Genomic DNA, 17,810 nt, shown 5'->3' with positions numbered 1-17,810 from the left:
TGTGCCTTCCCCACCCCCAGTTTCTCCCCAATAAAACTCTCAGGTTTTGTCAAAGCTTCCTTAAAAACAGATTCGCAGTCAGCAGTTACAGAAAGAGGGACGATGAGGGCAGGAGTTGGGGGCTGTGTGGCAAGAATGGGCTGCTGGGGACACTTGCTGCCCAGGCACCCGCACCAGCTCCGCAGGGTACTTCATTGTAGCTGGTCTCCCATGGGCTTCGGCTGTAATGGGACTGTTCGCTCCTCCCGGAGACTAGGGGAATGGCCACTCACGTGGCTTTAGTTTCTCTATTTCACAAAAGTGGTGCTTAACAGCTTCAGTCAAAACCCTTTCTTCTTTTATTGACAGCCAATAGGTGAGAGAGACTTCTGCCCACCAAATAAATATGCAGAACGAAGTGGAGAAAGGGGGTCATTTTTGTAAGGGGACCAAAGACCCTAAGTCAGGACTTAGCAACACCTTCTGCCAACCTCAACCCGAGACAGGCTGAGGTAGATACAGAGCCAGAGCGGGCATGGAACACATGTGAAATAAACAGCCGCTCCAGCCACATGGAGAACCTGCAGGTGGCTCAGGATGTGTCTGTACGTGGTGGTGGGGCTGAGGGACAGCATTTAAATGACGCCTTCCATGGACAGAACAAAGCCATCCGTGTGTTTAGAGGTTGGGGGAGGTAGGAGAGGTGTGGTGCAGGTGCCATGGAGACCCCCAACAACACCATCCCCTGACAACTGACCTGGTGGGATCTGCGGAGCAAGGAGGCACGGTGGCTAGCATCTCCCAGGCCAGGGCAGGCACTGAAGAGCAGCGGCTGCACACGACAGCTAGAGGCCGCTCTCCTTGGAATAACAGGGACTAGAAATCTACAGGTAGCAGGATCAGGTTCCAGAATCGTACCTGCTGGGAACCATGGAGGAGCATCTCGGGACACCTGCAGGACCTGTGGCCTCTGGCTGGTGTCTCTGGGAAGTTGAATTCCTGAACGAAGGAGGTGCACTGCTTCCAAAGACCTAATGCTGACTTGAACTCCAAGACACTGGCCGGGTCCAGGATCAAATTCCTTTGAACTGCCCTCCTTGGACAGAGAAACCCAAAGACAGAAAGTTCTTACCTTCCTGGGAAAACACGCGGGGGCTGGGCTGGGGGCTGTTCTGGCTGTCTCGCTCCTTGTCCATGGGCACTTTCTTCAAGGCAGGAGGAAGAAGGGCGACTTTAGGGGAACTGGGACCAGATGGAGAGTCTGGGGCATCCTCTGTGGAGACATGAACCCAGGAATCAAGCTATTCCACACCCGGAAACACACACACACACACACACACACACACACACACACACACACAATCACCAGGTAAACCTTTAAATACGGATGACTCATAAGAACAGAAAAGCATCATAGAATTTTTCTGGCCAAAAACTACTTTTGTGTTTCTGCTCAGTGAACATGCACAAGTAATAAAGAAACAATAACGAACACTGGAAAAGGCAGGTTTGACACTTCAATAGCTGATATTTGAAGGTGGACTGTGAGCCACAAGTCCTTCTGCCTTAAACATAAAGCTGTCTGTTTTAAGACATGTGACTTGACACATTTTACAGTGCAGCAGCCACAACACAGATGCACACACATGTGCAAGCACCTACAAGCACATACTGAGGTCCCTAGGGATAATCTGGAATCATGAATTTTGAGAACTGTGAAGGGTTTTGATCACTGGACAAATGGAGAGTAAATGCTAAGCTAAAAAGATGGCCAGAGAGCTGGGACTAGAATCCTCATCTCAATCCCCCAGCCAGTGCTGCTTTCGGGACTGACTGAGCCAGGCTCCTTTTGTGGCTGGGAGAGCAGTGCACACAAGTGCAGGACGACCCACAGCCGCTGCTCCCCGGCCTCCACCTCTAACCCAAGTCCCCTTATTTCACATGGACACGGAGACCTGACGCCCTCTCAGAACCATGGGGAGAGGAGTGACACAGGGCAGGGGAAATGCCCACTGGCTTCCCCAGCTCTATAAAAGCGTTAGCTCGTTAACTCGATTCTTGGCGTACTAGTACTAGGGAAGCAATGAACACGTTCAGCATAAGCTGAATATCAGGAATCCAGCTGATCTTATATTCAGCCTTTGCAAATGGGGAGCCAAAATACTCAGAAACAGGGCAGATTCCTCTTTATAAAGGCTGGTTCCTCACTAGAGGCACTAGAGGCACAGCAGTGGAACGGAGCCTGGCCCAGCGTTACCTGCTCAATGCTGACCAGCCATGGTAATGACCTGACCATGGATCTACTCCATTTGCCTAACTGAGAGACATTAAGAGGTGAGTTGAGATGGCGTTCACAATACCACCCTTTCAACTTGGTCTGTGTGAACTCTCACAGAACTGTAAGAGACCCGACGCAGACATTCTTGTCAAATCAGACAGCCTGGAGAGCTGTCGGCCACGGCGTGACCCCAGCCAAATCCTGTCCTTACCGGGTCGGGAGGCGGCTCTTGGTTTCTGCGGGATGCTGGGCCGTGCTGCCAGGGAGGGCTTGGGGGACTGCAGGAGGGGCTTGGGGCTGGTGGGGTTGCTGGACGAACTCCGAGACCTGGAGCCCACCTCCACTCTGGGCTCTGCTTTGGTGCTCCTTTCTGGTGTTCCCAGACCAAAGCGGTTTTCTGGGAGACCTGGGGGCAGTTTAGGCACTAAAATGAAGCAGCAGAAGAAGCCCGTGTTACAGATCAAAGCTGAAACACCTACACCCTGGAGGCAGAAGTCGGCAGCAATCAATCACTGCCATTTCTCATTAGATATTTCAGAACAAAACACACAGGTGAAAGACTGATATTCTCCATAGGAGAGCGGTGGGCTCGAGGGCTTTCCTGACCAGCCCTGCCTGCTGCAGAGGTGGCAAGGGAGACCCCGCAGTACACAGCCAAGGGCAGCGTGGAGCTCAATGCATCCGAGGCCTCTGGGTCTCTCAGACCTGGCGCCAACTGCAGGCGCCTATCTTCCAGAAAACAGCCAGGCTGTGCCCGCAGAGCTGGAGTGGAGAGGGCCGTGCTGCTGCCACGGCAGGTCCAGTGAAGAGAACGGCTCCAGAGCGCCACCCTGCCTTGGCCTCCATTCACACCGCTGCCGTCACTTAACCAACTGGCCAAGCCAAGCCAGCTGAGGGTGACTGACAGACCCGCTCTCGCGGCGTGAGGACACAACAGCAAGGACACCCAGTGGCCCCACCAGAATTCCAGCAGGCAATTCACAACCCCTCGCCAGGCTCCGTCTCCAGAATCTTGCCCTCCCCTGACCTGACGGGTCAGAGGAACAAAGGGCACAGGCTGTGGGTATGGCAAGCCACTGGACCACCACCTCCTCTCAAGTGGACACCGCCTTCCCATGCCACAGGCGGCTTGTATTTAAAAACATGTGCTGTTCCCATGCTCCCAGTCCCTTTCATGAAAATGCCCACAATAGGAATTCTCAGTGAACACAGCATTTGGAATTTCCTGCCCTGAGAAACGAGAAGTGGCGAGTGTCAGACACCAGGCTGTAGGACGTGTCACCCAGCTCAGTGGCGGGTGGCCTGTCACCTGCAGGCAGCTGGCGCTGACAAGCAAGGCACCTGTGCTTCAGGGGGAGCTGGGAGCACCCAGCACAGGCCACAGCCACTGCTTCCCACCTTCCTCTTCTGTCAGTCACAGGGGAAGCAGAGGTAAGGGACTTTCCCAGGAGTGATGGCAGTGGCCTTGCTTACCTGCCCCTCCTCCGTCCAACCGCTCTATGCTGCTCAAGGCCGGGCTGCCGGAGGAGTCCTGGGAGACGGCCTCGTTGCCAAGCTTCTACAAAATGCAAGCACCACCCCCAAAACAGTGCATGTTTATTTGACGTGTAATTAAAGAAAAAAAAAAACAGATGATAAATGACAACACAAGATAGCTTAGGGACTCTGCCACGGTCACAGTGCTCGTCTGACCATCCGTCCCGAGGTCCTCTTGCTGGGAAGCTGGGAGAAGCACCTCTGCCCAGTGCTTACTGTCCCTGCTCTGTGTCCACATGTGGGAGTTCCCAGGAGGCTCCCACAGGACAGAGTGCAGGGGCCGGGAGATGGCTGAGTGGGTGACACTCCCTACAGTCCCTGGAATACCTGTGCCACCTCACAGCCCTGATGCTCTGTGCAAGGAACACTTACACTCTAGAAATTTCCAGGACTCTATAGGTTTGGATTCCAAAAAATCTAGTTTTAAAATCGGCGGGAACCTATGACAACATAGGTGTCCAGGGGCCTAAAATGGGCAAAGTCCTCCTTGTCACCGAGGCAGAACCCCAGATGTGGATGTCATCAGGAGGAAAAGACAGGTGGACAGGCCTCAATTCTTTTCTGTTTTTGTTTCTTTAGATTTTCAGGACTGGGATGGAACCTAGGGCCTGCACATGCGAGACGAGCATTCTACCATGGACTAACATCCCGCACCCTGACTTTTAGAAGACCTGCAGGGGGGAGACTGTGAGGCCAAGGAGCGGGCAGGATCACTGCCACGTCTTGGAGCTGGAGCTGACCCTGATGGAGCAGAATCAGCTTCCGCCCTTCCAGAGCAGAAGTGGTGCGAGGGCGCACACACGAAGACAAGAACAGTCCAGCGTCTGACTCTCCCTAGCCAATGGTCCTGCCAGCAGAGCCTGGTTACGCTGCCTCTCACCTAACAGACTGACCGCAGAGGCAGGGTGACCTGCCCACCCCTGCTCATTCGTCCTCTGCACAGACCTGGGAATCCTGGCTTCACACTGGACTTGATGATGCAGACTGTCTGAAATACACTGCGGTCTGACTCTCACTGTGCCTGCTAGTCTGTCCCCACACATGCCCGGGGGCTTTGGCTCTGGGGAGGAAGAGCTGAGGATTCGAGGCATCTCTCAGCAAGACCACGGAAGTACTTTCTCTAGTGGAGGGTGCTGAGCAGGCCTCGGAGGAGAAACTGGCAGCCCTGGGGGCCTGCTACTTGACATCCCCATGGAAGAGTGACCGAGGGACAGAAAGCCCCAGCCACCCTTTGTGCCCCGCTCGAGCATCTGCAAGGCCTGGCCAGACACTAACCATGAAATCCCAACAGGGACCTTTCCTTTTGGGCTTTTGCAAGGGAGTGTGGACCTCCTTATGTTTTGTACCCTGGGAACCTCTCTGGTCTGCATCTCAAAAACAATTCTGAGAGTAGCTTCATTGTCTTCCCTCACAGGTTTCCTGCTGTAGCTGTAAACCCCGACTGACTGCAAGATAAGGATCAAATGGGGTCCCACCAATCATCACAGCTCTTTCTTTAGACACGTGTTAAATGTCAACAGTGTGCAGAGGAGGCTGAGGACTCTGCTTCACCAAAAGCACAGTGACCGCAGAGGCGCCCACCACCTTCAGAAAACATCAGAGTGAAATTTTAGGGAAAAATATTCTAAGATAACTTTTGAAAAATTTTATTATTCTGATGGAATACCCCCTAAATATTAAGGATTTCAATGATGGTGGTTGATTAAATTGACACCAGATGGCGCTCAGGGAACACTGGTATAAGGCTCAATTGGACACAATCAACACTGGACCTTAAGGATGTTGTCACTTTGAGTCAATTTATGTATCAATCCAAAGGATGTGGGGGGAAAAAAACCTCTGGAATTTCTCATCTTTGTACCAGGATGTAGCTATTCATCACTGGAAATGATAAGTAGTTCATGGTGAAAACAGTCTATTTGTTGTTGCAAAGACATTGATAAAAAATGGATTAAAATTTAAACGTCTGGGCACCTGGCTCCCTAACCATGTGGCTGGAATTCTGAGCCCTGACAGCCAACCAAGCCTCACTTGTGAATTAGCAGAGTGCAGCTGTGCAGTCTCCCCGCCCCACAGCTGATGAGCGAGCTGGAGGGACGTGAAGTAGGGACCTCAGATCAGGGGCTGGGGTGAGGGGCTACAAGCCCCAGGAGACGCAGGGTTTCGTGGAAAAAGTCATCTAGGAGTAGTTCAAAAGGGCCCCGTACCTGGTCGGCACTTTCCCACTCTGTTTCTGCAAACTGAGGGTTCAATGGTGGGAGCTGTTTTCTTCTAATACTTTGATATTAATTTCCCTTTCTTTGGTGAGCTCAGTTTTGTAAAAATTAAAGAGCTCAAGACAATGTCCAGAAACTAACCTGGAGTTGAATACGGGCAGTTTCTCAACGATCACAACAAAGATGAACTCCTTTAAGTGCCAGCAGAAGAAACAGAGGTAAAAGGAAAGAAAACTCTCCCGACGTTTACAAGGAGGCGGAAGGAACGAGTGATGCTCTCAGCCGGACTCAGCAGTTTCTGACCATGAAGTTCTTCTTCACGGCAGTGGACACTAGCTGTCCTTGGCTGGGCAAACATTCCATTAGCTTAACAAGATTCCCTGACTTTTTCCTTTGCCATTTGAATCTGGAGCAGGGCAAAGTCTCTGAGTTTGGAAGGGAGACCGCTGCAGACGCTGCCCTCACTGACCCCATCTGGTTTCAGGACTCTCCTGCCTCCTCCCTCTGCCCTCAGGCCTCCGTGTGCAGCTGTCTCTTGTGGGACGCGAGGGTTTCCCATGCTGCTACACACGTGAGCACAGGACAAGCCTGCGTGCAGGGACGGGCTCCTGCCAAAACCCCATACCCTGCTCCAAAGGCCGCTGTGGCTCCTGGGGAGAGCAGCCTGGGGCCCAGGGCAACGCCGCCGTCCCGTATGGCTGAGGCTCTGTGGGAACACATCTTTCAATTCTGATGTTTATTTAACTGACAGACTATTTTCCTGAGCCTCCCTCACCCACAGAAGCCGAGTGGGGACACCCGTCCGCAGAAGGACAAGCCTGGCGCGCGGGCTGCCTCACCTTCTGTGCACATGCGGCCCTCTTCTCCTGCTTGGCCTTCATCTCGGCCAGCAGGCCGCTGCCCATCACCTGCACGCCGTACCGCCGCCCTCCCTGGGGGCTGCTCCTGCTGTCGCTGCGCTCCAGCCGTCCCTCCTCCCCGGGACTCTCCTCCAGGGAGTCGGGTGTCTTGACGTCCTCCAGGCACTCGGTATTGCCACTGGGCTCGGCAGCCTTGGTCTCCTTCCTGGGCGTGTCCAGGGCTGGGCTTCTGACTGCCCCTTTCGGTGAGGACGGCTCTTCTGTCATCAGAATTGTGGGTGGCCGCTCGGACTTGGACCGGGATTTGATTAGATTGAGAAAGCCGCTTCTCCGGGAATCCCGCTTCTTCTTCTCATCCCCTCCTTCCCCGAGCTCGTGGGACTCTCTCGCGGATGATCTCCTGCATTTCAAACCAAGACAAAGCTGTTGGCTTGACTGGGGGGAAGCGCCACAGGGCTCAGCCCGCGGATAGCCATCATTCTAAGCACTTCTGAGTTCCCTCCTTGGACTTGGGAAAGAGAAGGCATGTGGAAGGCCGTCGTCATACCCACCTGGGGGAAACTGAGGCACGGACAAATCAAGAGTGCGAGCCTGAAGCCCAGTGGCAGGCCTGGGAGCAGCAGGCAGGCTTCACATTTCCAGGTGCCCGTCAAGGGCCTCCCTACCTGAGTGACCATCCAACAGAGTGACATGATTCAAGACAGTGGATGGCTGTCTAGCCCTACCTAAGGGGCCCTGGAGAGGGCCCGAGTGTCCTGGGACCCGCCCCTGTCGGACAGCATGCGAATGCCCACCCCATGCTCAATCCAAGCCAAGACTGGAATCTTTGCCTACATGCAAAATCCACAGAAAGAAGCATCAAGATTAAAAGGCAGAGAGGGAGCTTTGGTAGAGGTTTTCAGAAAGGAAGGCTGGGAACTGCAGAGGAGTAGAGGAAATGAGCTCTCAGGAAGCCTCGCTTGGACAACTGCCTTCCATTTGGAGCTGAGGGTGGAATACCCACTCAGCTTCCCTGAATCTCCACTAATATCACAGCAAAGAATTGAAAGTACAGAAAAGGCACAGCCCGCACCAGGGGAAAGGCAAACAACCAAACCCAGGGCCCGAACAGTCATGAGTGCAGACCAACCTCACGGGTCTGGGAAGGCCGACCCTGAAGTGAAGGCCCGGAAGGAGGAGACAGGGGGGTTCCAGAAGAGGAGAGGAAGAGGGAGCACAGAGGGCAGCCTGCCCACAGCCATCCAAGCCCTCAGCTCCTCTCCCAGCCCCGGAGCAATGTGCTGCTCCCACCCAGCTTGCTGCAGTGCAGGTGCCCGAGAGCGGCTTCAGAGAGCAGAGCCCACCACGGGCCGCTCAGCTCCCTCCTGCCGCCACGGCCTGCCATCAGACAGCCCACTCACAGGCTCCCAGCAACCATGCTTCTGCCCCACTCTTCCACCAAGACACAAGGATGCCCTCAAAACAGAACAGCAACAAGAAGGCAGCAGAGGTGAGAATGTAAGGGTGAAAGACGCAGCTGAGGGGTGTCTGAGAGCAAGCGGAGGGGTAAAGAAAATGCACCCGGACAGAACACGCAGCGTCCACGGTTTAACAGAGGAAATACCCAGGCAATGATGGAAGTCTAAGAGAAAGCATACGGAGAAAAAGGAAGAGAGGAAACCACACAAAAGCAACTCCGGAACAAGTTCAAAACCAACAGACATGGATTTCCAGGTAGAAACAGTGCACGAGTGCCCAGGAAACTGGCCCAACAGACCACTCCAGAGCACATCCTCGAACAATTTCACCCCGAGAATGCAGACGAGATCCCAAGTGCTTCTGGGGCAGGGGAAACAGAACCAAGGAGAGGATCAGGGCTCAAACTGACACTGGATTCTTATCAGCAGCACCCCAAGACAGAAGGCAATGGAGCAGTCTCCATCTCTAAGGTAAAATGAATTCCAACCCATAATTCTAAACCGTTGACTCAAGACGGGAGGTAGGTGGTCACGGAAACTCATTTCCCGTGCTCCCTTTCTTAGAAAGCCCCCGGAGGATGCGCTCCACCAAAACAAGGGCATGAACTAAGCCTGCAGCAGACAGGCAGAGGGGGACACAGGACGAGGGGAGGGCCTGGCACAGGGTGACGGTGAGCAGTCCCAGGGACACAGCAGGGAGCTGGCCAGAGGCTGTCTGGGGCCAGGCAGGTGCGGGCGAGAGGTGCTCCAGGAGGAGACTGAGCACACCTGAGTAAGTCCAGACGGGGTGGTGCCTTCACTGGGGACACAGGGCAAGTCAGGGACAGGAACACACAACACTAAGCACATGGAAGAGGGACACTCATCAGCCCCAGAAAAAATGAAAAAGTCGTGGAAGGAAAGAAACCAGTCCTCATGCACTCCCTGACCCAGGTATGGATGTTACCCGGCTAGAGGGAGGCGGAATACTGCCTGCCTGGCCATGCTGACGGGGGGCAGAGAGCCTGTGGGGTGAGAACAGCCGGCCCAGCGTGACGATGCGTGAGACTGCACTGTCACCACCGGGGCCAGAAGCGAGCAGTTGATCACTACCCCAACCTGGAAACGGTTATCTTGAAGGACGGTGGAGCGAGACAAACGGCCACAGGAGAGACACGGGAAGATGAGGGGGAAAGAAACAAGCAGCCTTTAAAGCCGGGTAGGAGCATGCTTCACTCTGATGCTCAAACTCTGTTCATGACTTGTACCTAGGCGCTGCCCTTTAATAGCAAACAACCTATTTTTTTTATAACAAAATGAAATGAAAATGATCACCAGTTTTACTAGGTTCCACCATTATTTGATGGAGACTGAGGCGTCTAGTTCTATTTGTGCACCGGGACAAGACCAGAATTCTCCTGAGCAGTGTCTGCAGGAGACGGTTTTGTGCCTTCTCAATTTCCCCACCTTTCATTCCAAAGAAGTTAAGAAGAAAGAAGCGTTACCCAGGGAAGAAGTGACACCAAGAGGGCCACACCAGTGCTCAGGAGCCTCCTCTCTAACTCAATGTGGATCTGAAGTTTAAGAAGGAGGGCCCACACGGCGTCTGTAGGTGTGACGGAGACAGTCGGCGGGTCTCGCAGAACTCGCGGGCAGTGACTGCAGGCAGACTACTGCCTTAGAGTGAAAACCAAGACCCAGGGCTGCTCCTGAAGAACAGACCCTGCTTGGAAAAACAGACTTGAAAGCAGCTACAATGGACTTTCCATGTGCTCAGCCAATGCTAGAATTCCTTGAATCTTTTATGTGGAAAGTGTGTTCGTCGATTCCCTGTGCTGTGGAAGAATTAAACCTAAACAAACTCTCAAAGAATCAAGGGCACTCTAACAGATGTGTACAAAGGATTAAAAAGGTGTATTAAGTCAGCAGAGAGACAGTCTCTAGCTGGGGGAAAGAGCAGTGCCCAAGGATAATAGCCCTGAACCTGGCTCTTAGAGATGGGACAGAATTTACCAGGTGGAGCTTGCGAAACTTCAAGGTCTGTCTCAGAAACGACAGATAATTGGGTCCTACCGCTTTCGACATCAGTAAGAGAGACTTCTAGGGATAAAAAATTTAGCTTATTTCCACCTGACCATCCCACAGAGGCGAGATTCTACAGAATGGACTAGTTCCTTCCCCATCCCCAGCCTGCCCCCAGCTTATCAGTATGATTCAAACTCTTCCCCAAATTTGATCTCTCCAGGTGAAGAATATTCTACATACAATAATCAACATTAAGAGCATTTTTTGGAATGGATCTGCATTTTAGTCGTAGATTAACTAATTTGTTGCAAACTGCGCTTAAAGGCTCTAGTGTTTCAATTTATGCTAAGAAAACTCCATCTTATTAATAGGAAAGGCAGAGAAACTGTTTAGAGGCCAACTCCGATTGGGCTGGGCGGCCTCCAGGTGGCCTAGGGTCTTATGGAAACAGTTGCGAGGCCTCACCTCCAGAGTTTTCAGCTCACAGGCAGGTTGGGGAATCTGCTGCTGGCTAGGAGATCGTATGCTTGAAACCTCACAGAATAGTGGATACATACATAAAAAGAGACTTAATATCCTAAGTTTGATTGTAATTGTTAGTAATTTAAGTGTGAATTAAGTAATATGGTTAGTGAAATGACTCTGAACTCACTTGGAATCCATTTTGGTCACTTTCTTGGTGAAAAATTCATCTACACCTTCATCCACTCTCCCCATAAGACCGTTCTGTTCTCCATCTTGGGAGACTATGTTGGCAGCACAGACCTGCAAAATAAACACGTGATGCGGTTCACACCCAACGCCAGTCAGCACACGGGCACCGCTGGCCGCAAGGTACCAGGTGAGGGCCAAGAGGGACCAGACACAATCTCCTGGCCTGGGAGCCAGGTCCACAGCACAGACAGGAAGAAGCAGGCCCCCGGGTCACGCCTGGAAGCTTGGTGGTGACGTCATGCAGCAGAGTGAGTAGAGCTTTTTAACTCGGTGACAGAGGGAACGAAACTCAGAGTAACTTTCACTTTGGTCACAAAAGATAAAGTAGCACCGAACTTGCTCCTATTATCACTTTTCCTTGGAGAAAGCAGCAGAACAGCAGCGGCGGCAGCCCCTGCAGGATGAGAAGCTTGAGGTGCACGCGGGTTCTGCAGGCCATCACTTTACCCTCCCGACTGGCCTTGGAGCCAAAAAGGAAAGAGCTTCATCCTAGTCACAGATGGGTCAGGGAGGGAGCACCAGGCTGCCTGGCTGATGGCCGATTCGCCCCAGGCCTGTGGCCTGACATGGGGATTCCTTCCAGCCGCCCCTCCAGTGACTCTCCATAAAAACCCTAGGTTTTTCTTGCATACATGACTCCTCCCCTCAGCCCTTTCCTCTTTTCTTGCTTTGCAACAGTCACAGCTGGTACGAGGGCTCCCTGGGGACGTGGAGAACATGAAGGGGCGCAGGGATGGAGGCGCAGAGCTGAGCAGCCACCTGCTTCCCCGCAGGCCGGGCCGGGCCAGGCGTGAGGCTGGGACGCACCTCGCCCCGACAACCCTGCCAGCGTGGGGACGAAGGACGGGAGCAGCGGGAGGGAGTGCGGGATGGCTGGCGAGGTCAGCAGCTCCAGAGGAAGCCGAGGAGCCTCTGCCCAGGAGCCGGGCAGCAGGGAACCTGGAGCCTGGAAGGGCTGGAGTCTGAAGAGGAGTTCAAGGCCACGCGTGGGTGCCTGCTTTAACTCCTTTTCTACCAAAAGGAAAATATTTGACTCCAGTCTTTACTGTCAGGGAGAATAAGCATCAGACTGAAGAGAGCAGCACGGCTGTGGGAAGAGAGAGCAGAAGCCTCTGGGGCAGCCCCGGCTCCAGGGCTGAGGAGCTGTTTGCTACTAAAACTGGAATCGCTGCTGTTGGTGTTTAAGAAGTCAAGAAGGTGGACTTCCTATCGTAAAAGAGTGATTGTGAGTGCTGGAAGATCTGCTGGCCATTATGAGGACCAGCCATGCAGACCCCTCTGCTCCCCTCTGCCAGGACCATTAAGGAGAATTCACCAGGGGAACCTGGAGGCACTGCCCCTGGATCTTGACAAGGAGGTGCCAAAACTGCGTCTTCACAGGCTGGGTGCAGAGACGCGGGCAGGAGGGGAGTCCAGACAATTAGGGGCATTAATAACTCTGCAAACAGATATGCCCAGAGCACGCTAATTAGCGATAATCACAGAATCGTCTATGCATACATTAGGTAGCGAGAAATATGGAAATCAATGAGCAGAGGAAGCAAATCAAGAAACAAAAGCCCCGAGGAAATCAAATGAAGACGATGGAAGACAGAAATCAATGAACGCGAGAGGATGAACTAAAAGTCGACTCTTTGAAAAAAACTAATGAAAAAATCACAAAATTGTTTAAGATTTACTAGAAATGAAAAACATAGCTATTGATACAAAAGAGATTAGAACTCGTAACAGAATTTTATAAACAACTGAATGAGCAATTAGGCCAAATGGACGATATCGTAGTACATCAAAATGATCTGAAGAAGAATCGGGCAGCCTGAGTGGATCCCAGTGAAGTCTCTCCACACAGACACCACAGGCTCGCTGCACAGGGACGGACTTCCGGCCCGATGGCTCCCCAGAAGGGGAACGATTTCCGTTACACACAGGCCATACCAGAGTCCAGGAAAGGAGACTGAGCTTCCTGAGTAATTTCATGAACACAGCGTAACTCTGAAACAGCCCAGACAAGAAAAGGGAAGAAAACTTATAGGATTCTCTCATTTTCACACAGATGCAAAAATCCTATTTAGACATTGGCAAACAAAGCCCAGCAGTCCACTAAAACAGGAAAACGTCATGCCCCACATGGAACTCGATGAGCTGAGGAAGCAAGTCCAGAATGAAGAACCCAAGGAAATAAAATGAAGGCCGTGCATCCAGCCACGTACCCTCTCTCGCTGACTTAGTCACGTGCAGTATACATGTGACCACTGAACATCCATCTTACTAGATCCTCTTGCAACTGGGGGTGGACACAGCTTATTTCATTTCAAAGAAATGCCACCAGAAGTCTATAGGGCTTCTGAGTTAGTTCAGAAAAGGTGGATGCAGCCTGTGGTTGAATGAATAAAAGCATAGTCTTCGGAGGAGGCGGCTCAGGAGGATGGCCAGTCCTACAAAGCACCCTATTTTGTACTGGGTGCCACAGTGCAGTCTATTACAACAGAGCAGAAAGACCTGCAAATAGATCCCAGAAAGAATCAATGAGGAGCATGAAAAGGGATGAGGAAATTTTAAACTGAAGAAGGACAGACCTCAAGTAGTGACCCACAAATATTTCTCAGTCTGCCAAGTGTAAGAGTCTGAAGAAACATGTTCTACTACAGGAGACTGACATGGAACGGCAAAGTCAAAACTACAGGGAAAGGCTTCCAACAACACAAAAATATTCTGCCCACAATTAGAGCTTTTAGAAGACAGCAGCTTCAGAAGGTCCCTGCAAGAGGAATGGACAGCTGAGGGGTGTCGAGGGGTTTTAAGCACTGAAGCAAGGGCTGGAGAGACAACTCTGAAATCCTCGGGGTCTCCTCACACTGTAGCTCAGAACACTCAGGGGCAGGTACTGCCAGGGCTTATGGGCTTCAACCAGGGCTGGAGCGCAGCACTGTGCCTAGAGCATGTGGCCGCTGGGCAGCAGGCGTCGGCTATTCAGAGGATGCTGGTCCCTGCTTCCTTGAATGATGAGAAGCAGCCTGTTCCTTCCACAGGGAGGCAATTCCCACCACAGGCAGAGCCAGGATCGCATCCTGGATCAGGATCCCCCCCGAAAGAGGACCTGCACCCATGGCCGGGTCCTCCCCCAGGGAGGACCTGCGCCCAGTCAGGGCTGGTCAAAGCAGGAAGGGCCCCTGGAGTTGGCCACACTGGGTCCCAGCAACCCGGGGTTAGAACCGCTTAGCAGGCCCCCGGCCACATTCTGGATGGCAGTGCTCAGAGGAAAGTGGGGCTCTCCTTCCAGACCTGGCCCAGAAACCTCAGTGTGGCCTCGCGCTGTATGTCACCCTCCAGCTGGATGGGACTCCAGGACCAAGGGCAGGCAGGGCCATGAGGCCAAGGCGGCCCAAGCGACTGCTGAGGACCCCGGCCACATGGATGAGGTCAGCCAGAAATGAACCCCGGGACGTTGGGGAGCTCACACAATAAAGGACCGTCCCCGGGTGCCAGCGCTACCCCCGCTGGGCACGACCTTCCCCTCCTCCGTCCTCAGAGCCACCTTCAGCGATGGCCTTTCCATCTTCCTTTACGCAGGGGAAGTTCTCTCCCGAGGCAAAGGCTTTCTGAAAGTCACTTCAACTGAGGTGACAGCTTACACAGCGCACCTTCCCCAAGGCAGCAGGAGGGGCAGGAGCTGAGGCCGACTGCGGCTCCTCCATCTCCGCCCCCTGGGTGTGGGGGGCGCAGGCCGCGACAGGGGACGCAGGCCAGGCAGCTCTGAGAGCCAAGGGGACAGACAGGAGGGGCCCTGGGAGCGTCTGCACTGGGCGTCGATGGAGTGACTTCATTCCATTTATTTCTTATGACAACTGAATGACGTGCTCACCGCTGGTATTTCAGGACCAAGTTGGTCCAGGTTCAGTGGGTCACAACTGCTGTGCCACTGCAATGGGGGACTGCACTATGGGCTGGCCAGCTACAGTGGACCCTCCCTCTAAGCGTCCCTATGTACAGGGGATTTAAGTGGAAAAAACTGGCAAGTTGTTTTATTTCTTGTAATTAAAAAAAAATCAGCCTTGGCCTTTGGAGGCTCAGAGGAGGATGAAAACCCCCAAGCCAGAGGCGCCTTGCTGTGCCTGAAGGAAGGGGACGTCTTGATCCCTGAGACGCAGGGACGTGGCTATAGGCCGTGGCCATGAGATCCGACCCCTGGGCGCTCACCCACAGCTGCCCACCTCTTCTCCGGCCCCCGCCCAGAGCACACAGGCCTCCCTTTCTCAAGACCCCTCGTCGTGGGGAACTTAAACAGGTCTTCTCCTGGCTGTCACAGGCGCTTGAGCCTGGTCCCCGCGGCGGACGAGGAAGGATGTCTCCCCGCGGGACCGGCAGGCTTCTCCCCAGAACTCTGCTACAGCTGTGGACCTTCCTTCTTGCTTTTTTTAAATGTATGAAGAAAAAAGAACACAAAATTCCCTCCTTCCAAGACTCCCCACTTACCTGCAGGGAGACTGGGCCACGCAAGCTCCACTGTTAGCGGTTCCCCAGGGACAGGGACAGGAGAAAGCACTACCCAGTACAATCCAGCCACTGAGGCCACTGCGCGGGCAGCTTTCTCCCTCCCGGAGTGGCCCCTCCCTTATGTAGAAGGCTCATTCCTTTAAGGTTATGCAATAGTGCACTGAAGAAACCTAAAATCTACAGACGATGTGGACCACGGTCCTGACCGTCCACCCACGTACCCAGAAGCACCAGTGGGCACTCTGTACTCCACCCACAGGAGCACTGAGTCCATGGCCAAGGAGAGGCCATCGCCCTGCCTACCCTAAATCCACAGGCGAGGAGGAGCAGGCTCATATCACAGCCAGCAATGGGAGCAGTGAGCTCACCTCCAGGAAAGGCTCCTGAAGGGTTGCTCGGGCTGTACACTGCACACAGCCAGCCTATGATGACAAGAGGCAGGAGGGCTTCCTGGAGGAAGTCCAGTCGGGTGGACATGTGCACTGCCTGGAGTGGCTCTGCGCCAGGGAAGCGCTGAGGAAAGGGCCGCAGCACAAGGACGGGGTCCAGCCCGGGGTGAGGACAGCATGGCAGGGGGGACCAGGGTCACACCCGGCCTCTAGCTCATCTGCGGGGACCGCCTGTGGGGAGAGGCCACGAGAGGGAGGACGGGCGGCAAAAGAGGCCTGGGTTCTAAACGGTCGAGTCTCAGGAGGCAAGCAGATTCCTGGACCCGTGCAGGTGAGCCACAGGGACCAGAGCAGGGCTGATGGCACTGTGAGGGCGCGCGTGGAGGGGACTTCACCTTCCCGAAGGACGGAGCCTCTGTGTCCAGGTGCTGCTGGGACGCGAGGTGCCAGGCGGTGGAAGAGCCATGGGCTCAGGACGGGGCAGGAGGACCTCGGTGTGAGGAGTGAGCAGAAAGGTCTTAGAGCAGCACAGGTGACAGGAGAGAAGGCCGGGACCTCTGTAAAGCAGCGTGGCCACACAGGAGCGGGAGGCGTGGACCAAGGGGGTGGGGCGAGCCGCACTGGGGGGGGAGTGGGGGGCCACAGGGGGTGGGGCGAGCCGCACGGGGGGGGGGGAGTGGGGGGCCACAGGGGGTGGGGTGAGCCGCACGGGGGGGGGGAGTGGGGGGCCACAGGGGGTGGGGCGAGCCACGCGGAGAGGAGGTGAGCCGCATGGGGGTGGGAGGGTGAGTGGGTCGCATGGAGGAGGGGGTGAGCCACACAGAGGGGGGTGAGCCACACGGAGAGGGGGTGAGCCGCATAGGAGGGGGGTGGGTGAGTGAGCCAGGGGTAGGGGGGTGAGGTGAGCCACACGGAGAGGAGGTAAGCCGCATGGGGGTGGGAGGGTGAGTGGGTCGCATGGAGGAGGGGGTGAGCCACACAGAGGGGGGTGAGCCACACGGACCGGACCGGGGATGAGCTGCACGGGCTCATCCTCCTGCCACAGGAGGAGCGGCTGCTGAGCGGCCAATGCTCCCCTTGGGCCCTCATCACCACATGGCACTGGGGGGTCATCAGGCTCAGGACGGCAGGGGTTCCCGCCAAGATCAGCTGCGAACACTTCAGGAGCGCACGCCCAGGTGGCCTCTCTTCACCCAGATGTCCTGGAGCCCAGACCCAGCCTGCCTGCGTGTCTGATACTAAGGACTTCCCAGAGCCCTGCTCCAGACCTCTGCACGCACCCCAGGTGCAGAGAGGCCCCGGGGGCCTGCACAGTCCCGGGGCTGTACAATGCACCTGAGTGTCTTCCCAGGAAGGACAGGGCCAGGGGACAGGCACCTACCGCGGCCTGCGTGGGCGGCTGCTTCTTGTTCCTCCGGGGCCGCAGCTTGGTGAAGTGCTCCAGCTTCTTGCCCTCCTCAGATGGCAACTCGGAGATAAACCCTGAGCTCCGCTTCTCCTGCCTGGCGGACGGGAATGGTGGGTCTTCGATGTGAATTGGCACCTCTTCCAGGGCTTTATCAAGGTCAAACTCCATTTCTAAAATAAAACAAGGCCTGGGGTCAGAGTACAATGCAGACAGAGGGCTAGAAAATTCCTGAAAGCCACTGTGAGTCTACCAGGGAGCAGCAAACACCCATTTGCAGACCACCTAAGTCTCAGTTGTCACCCACACAGAGGATACCTAGGAAACGTCCCCCAGAGGGCTGTTTCCTGGTCACAAGTCACTCGGTACTCACCAAAGGCCCTGGACACAGGCCGCAGCATTCGGCTGTGGATGCTCTTCCTCTTGGATTTAGGTGTCATCTAGCAACAAGACACAGAAGGCACTTAGCACAGGACGC

The 17,810-nt window shown here is 54.4% G+C and overlaps 1 protein-coding gene across 3 annotated transcripts in view; it reads right to left on the bottom strand.

Moving 5' to 3' along the window:
* Positions 1-17,810, bottom strand: part of Carmil1 (capping protein regulator and myosin 1 linker 1) — a 252,454-nt gene that overhangs the window by 8,111 nt on the left and 226,533 nt on the right. For all 3 annotated transcript variants that reach the window (XM_077109704.1, XM_077109705.1, XM_077109706.1), the window contains 7 exons: positions 17,706-17,772; positions 17,309-17,505; positions 10,983-11,095; positions 6,849-7,269; positions 3,731-3,815; positions 2,469-2,681; positions 1,112-1,252 (listed from right to left, as the gene is read on the bottom strand). In XM_077109704.1, coding sequence (XP_076965819.1) covers positions 1,112-1,252; positions 2,469-2,681; positions 3,731-3,815; positions 6,849-7,269; positions 10,983-11,095; positions 17,309-17,505; positions 17,706-17,772 — 1,237 coding nt within the window. The remainder of the gene's footprint in view (positions 1-1,111; positions 1,253-2,468; positions 2,682-3,730; positions 3,816-6,848; positions 7,270-10,982; positions 11,096-17,308; positions 17,506-17,705; positions 17,773-17,810) is intronic.

Source organism: Callospermophilus lateralis, chromosome 6, assembly GCF_048772815.1.
Source record: "Callospermophilus lateralis isolate mCalLat2 chromosome 6, mCalLat2.hap1, whole genome shotgun sequence".
Lineage (NCBI taxonomy): Eukaryota > Metazoa > Chordata > Mammalia > Rodentia > Sciuridae > Callospermophilus > Callospermophilus lateralis.
This window is presented reverse-complemented; position numbering and strand designations above follow the sequence as displayed.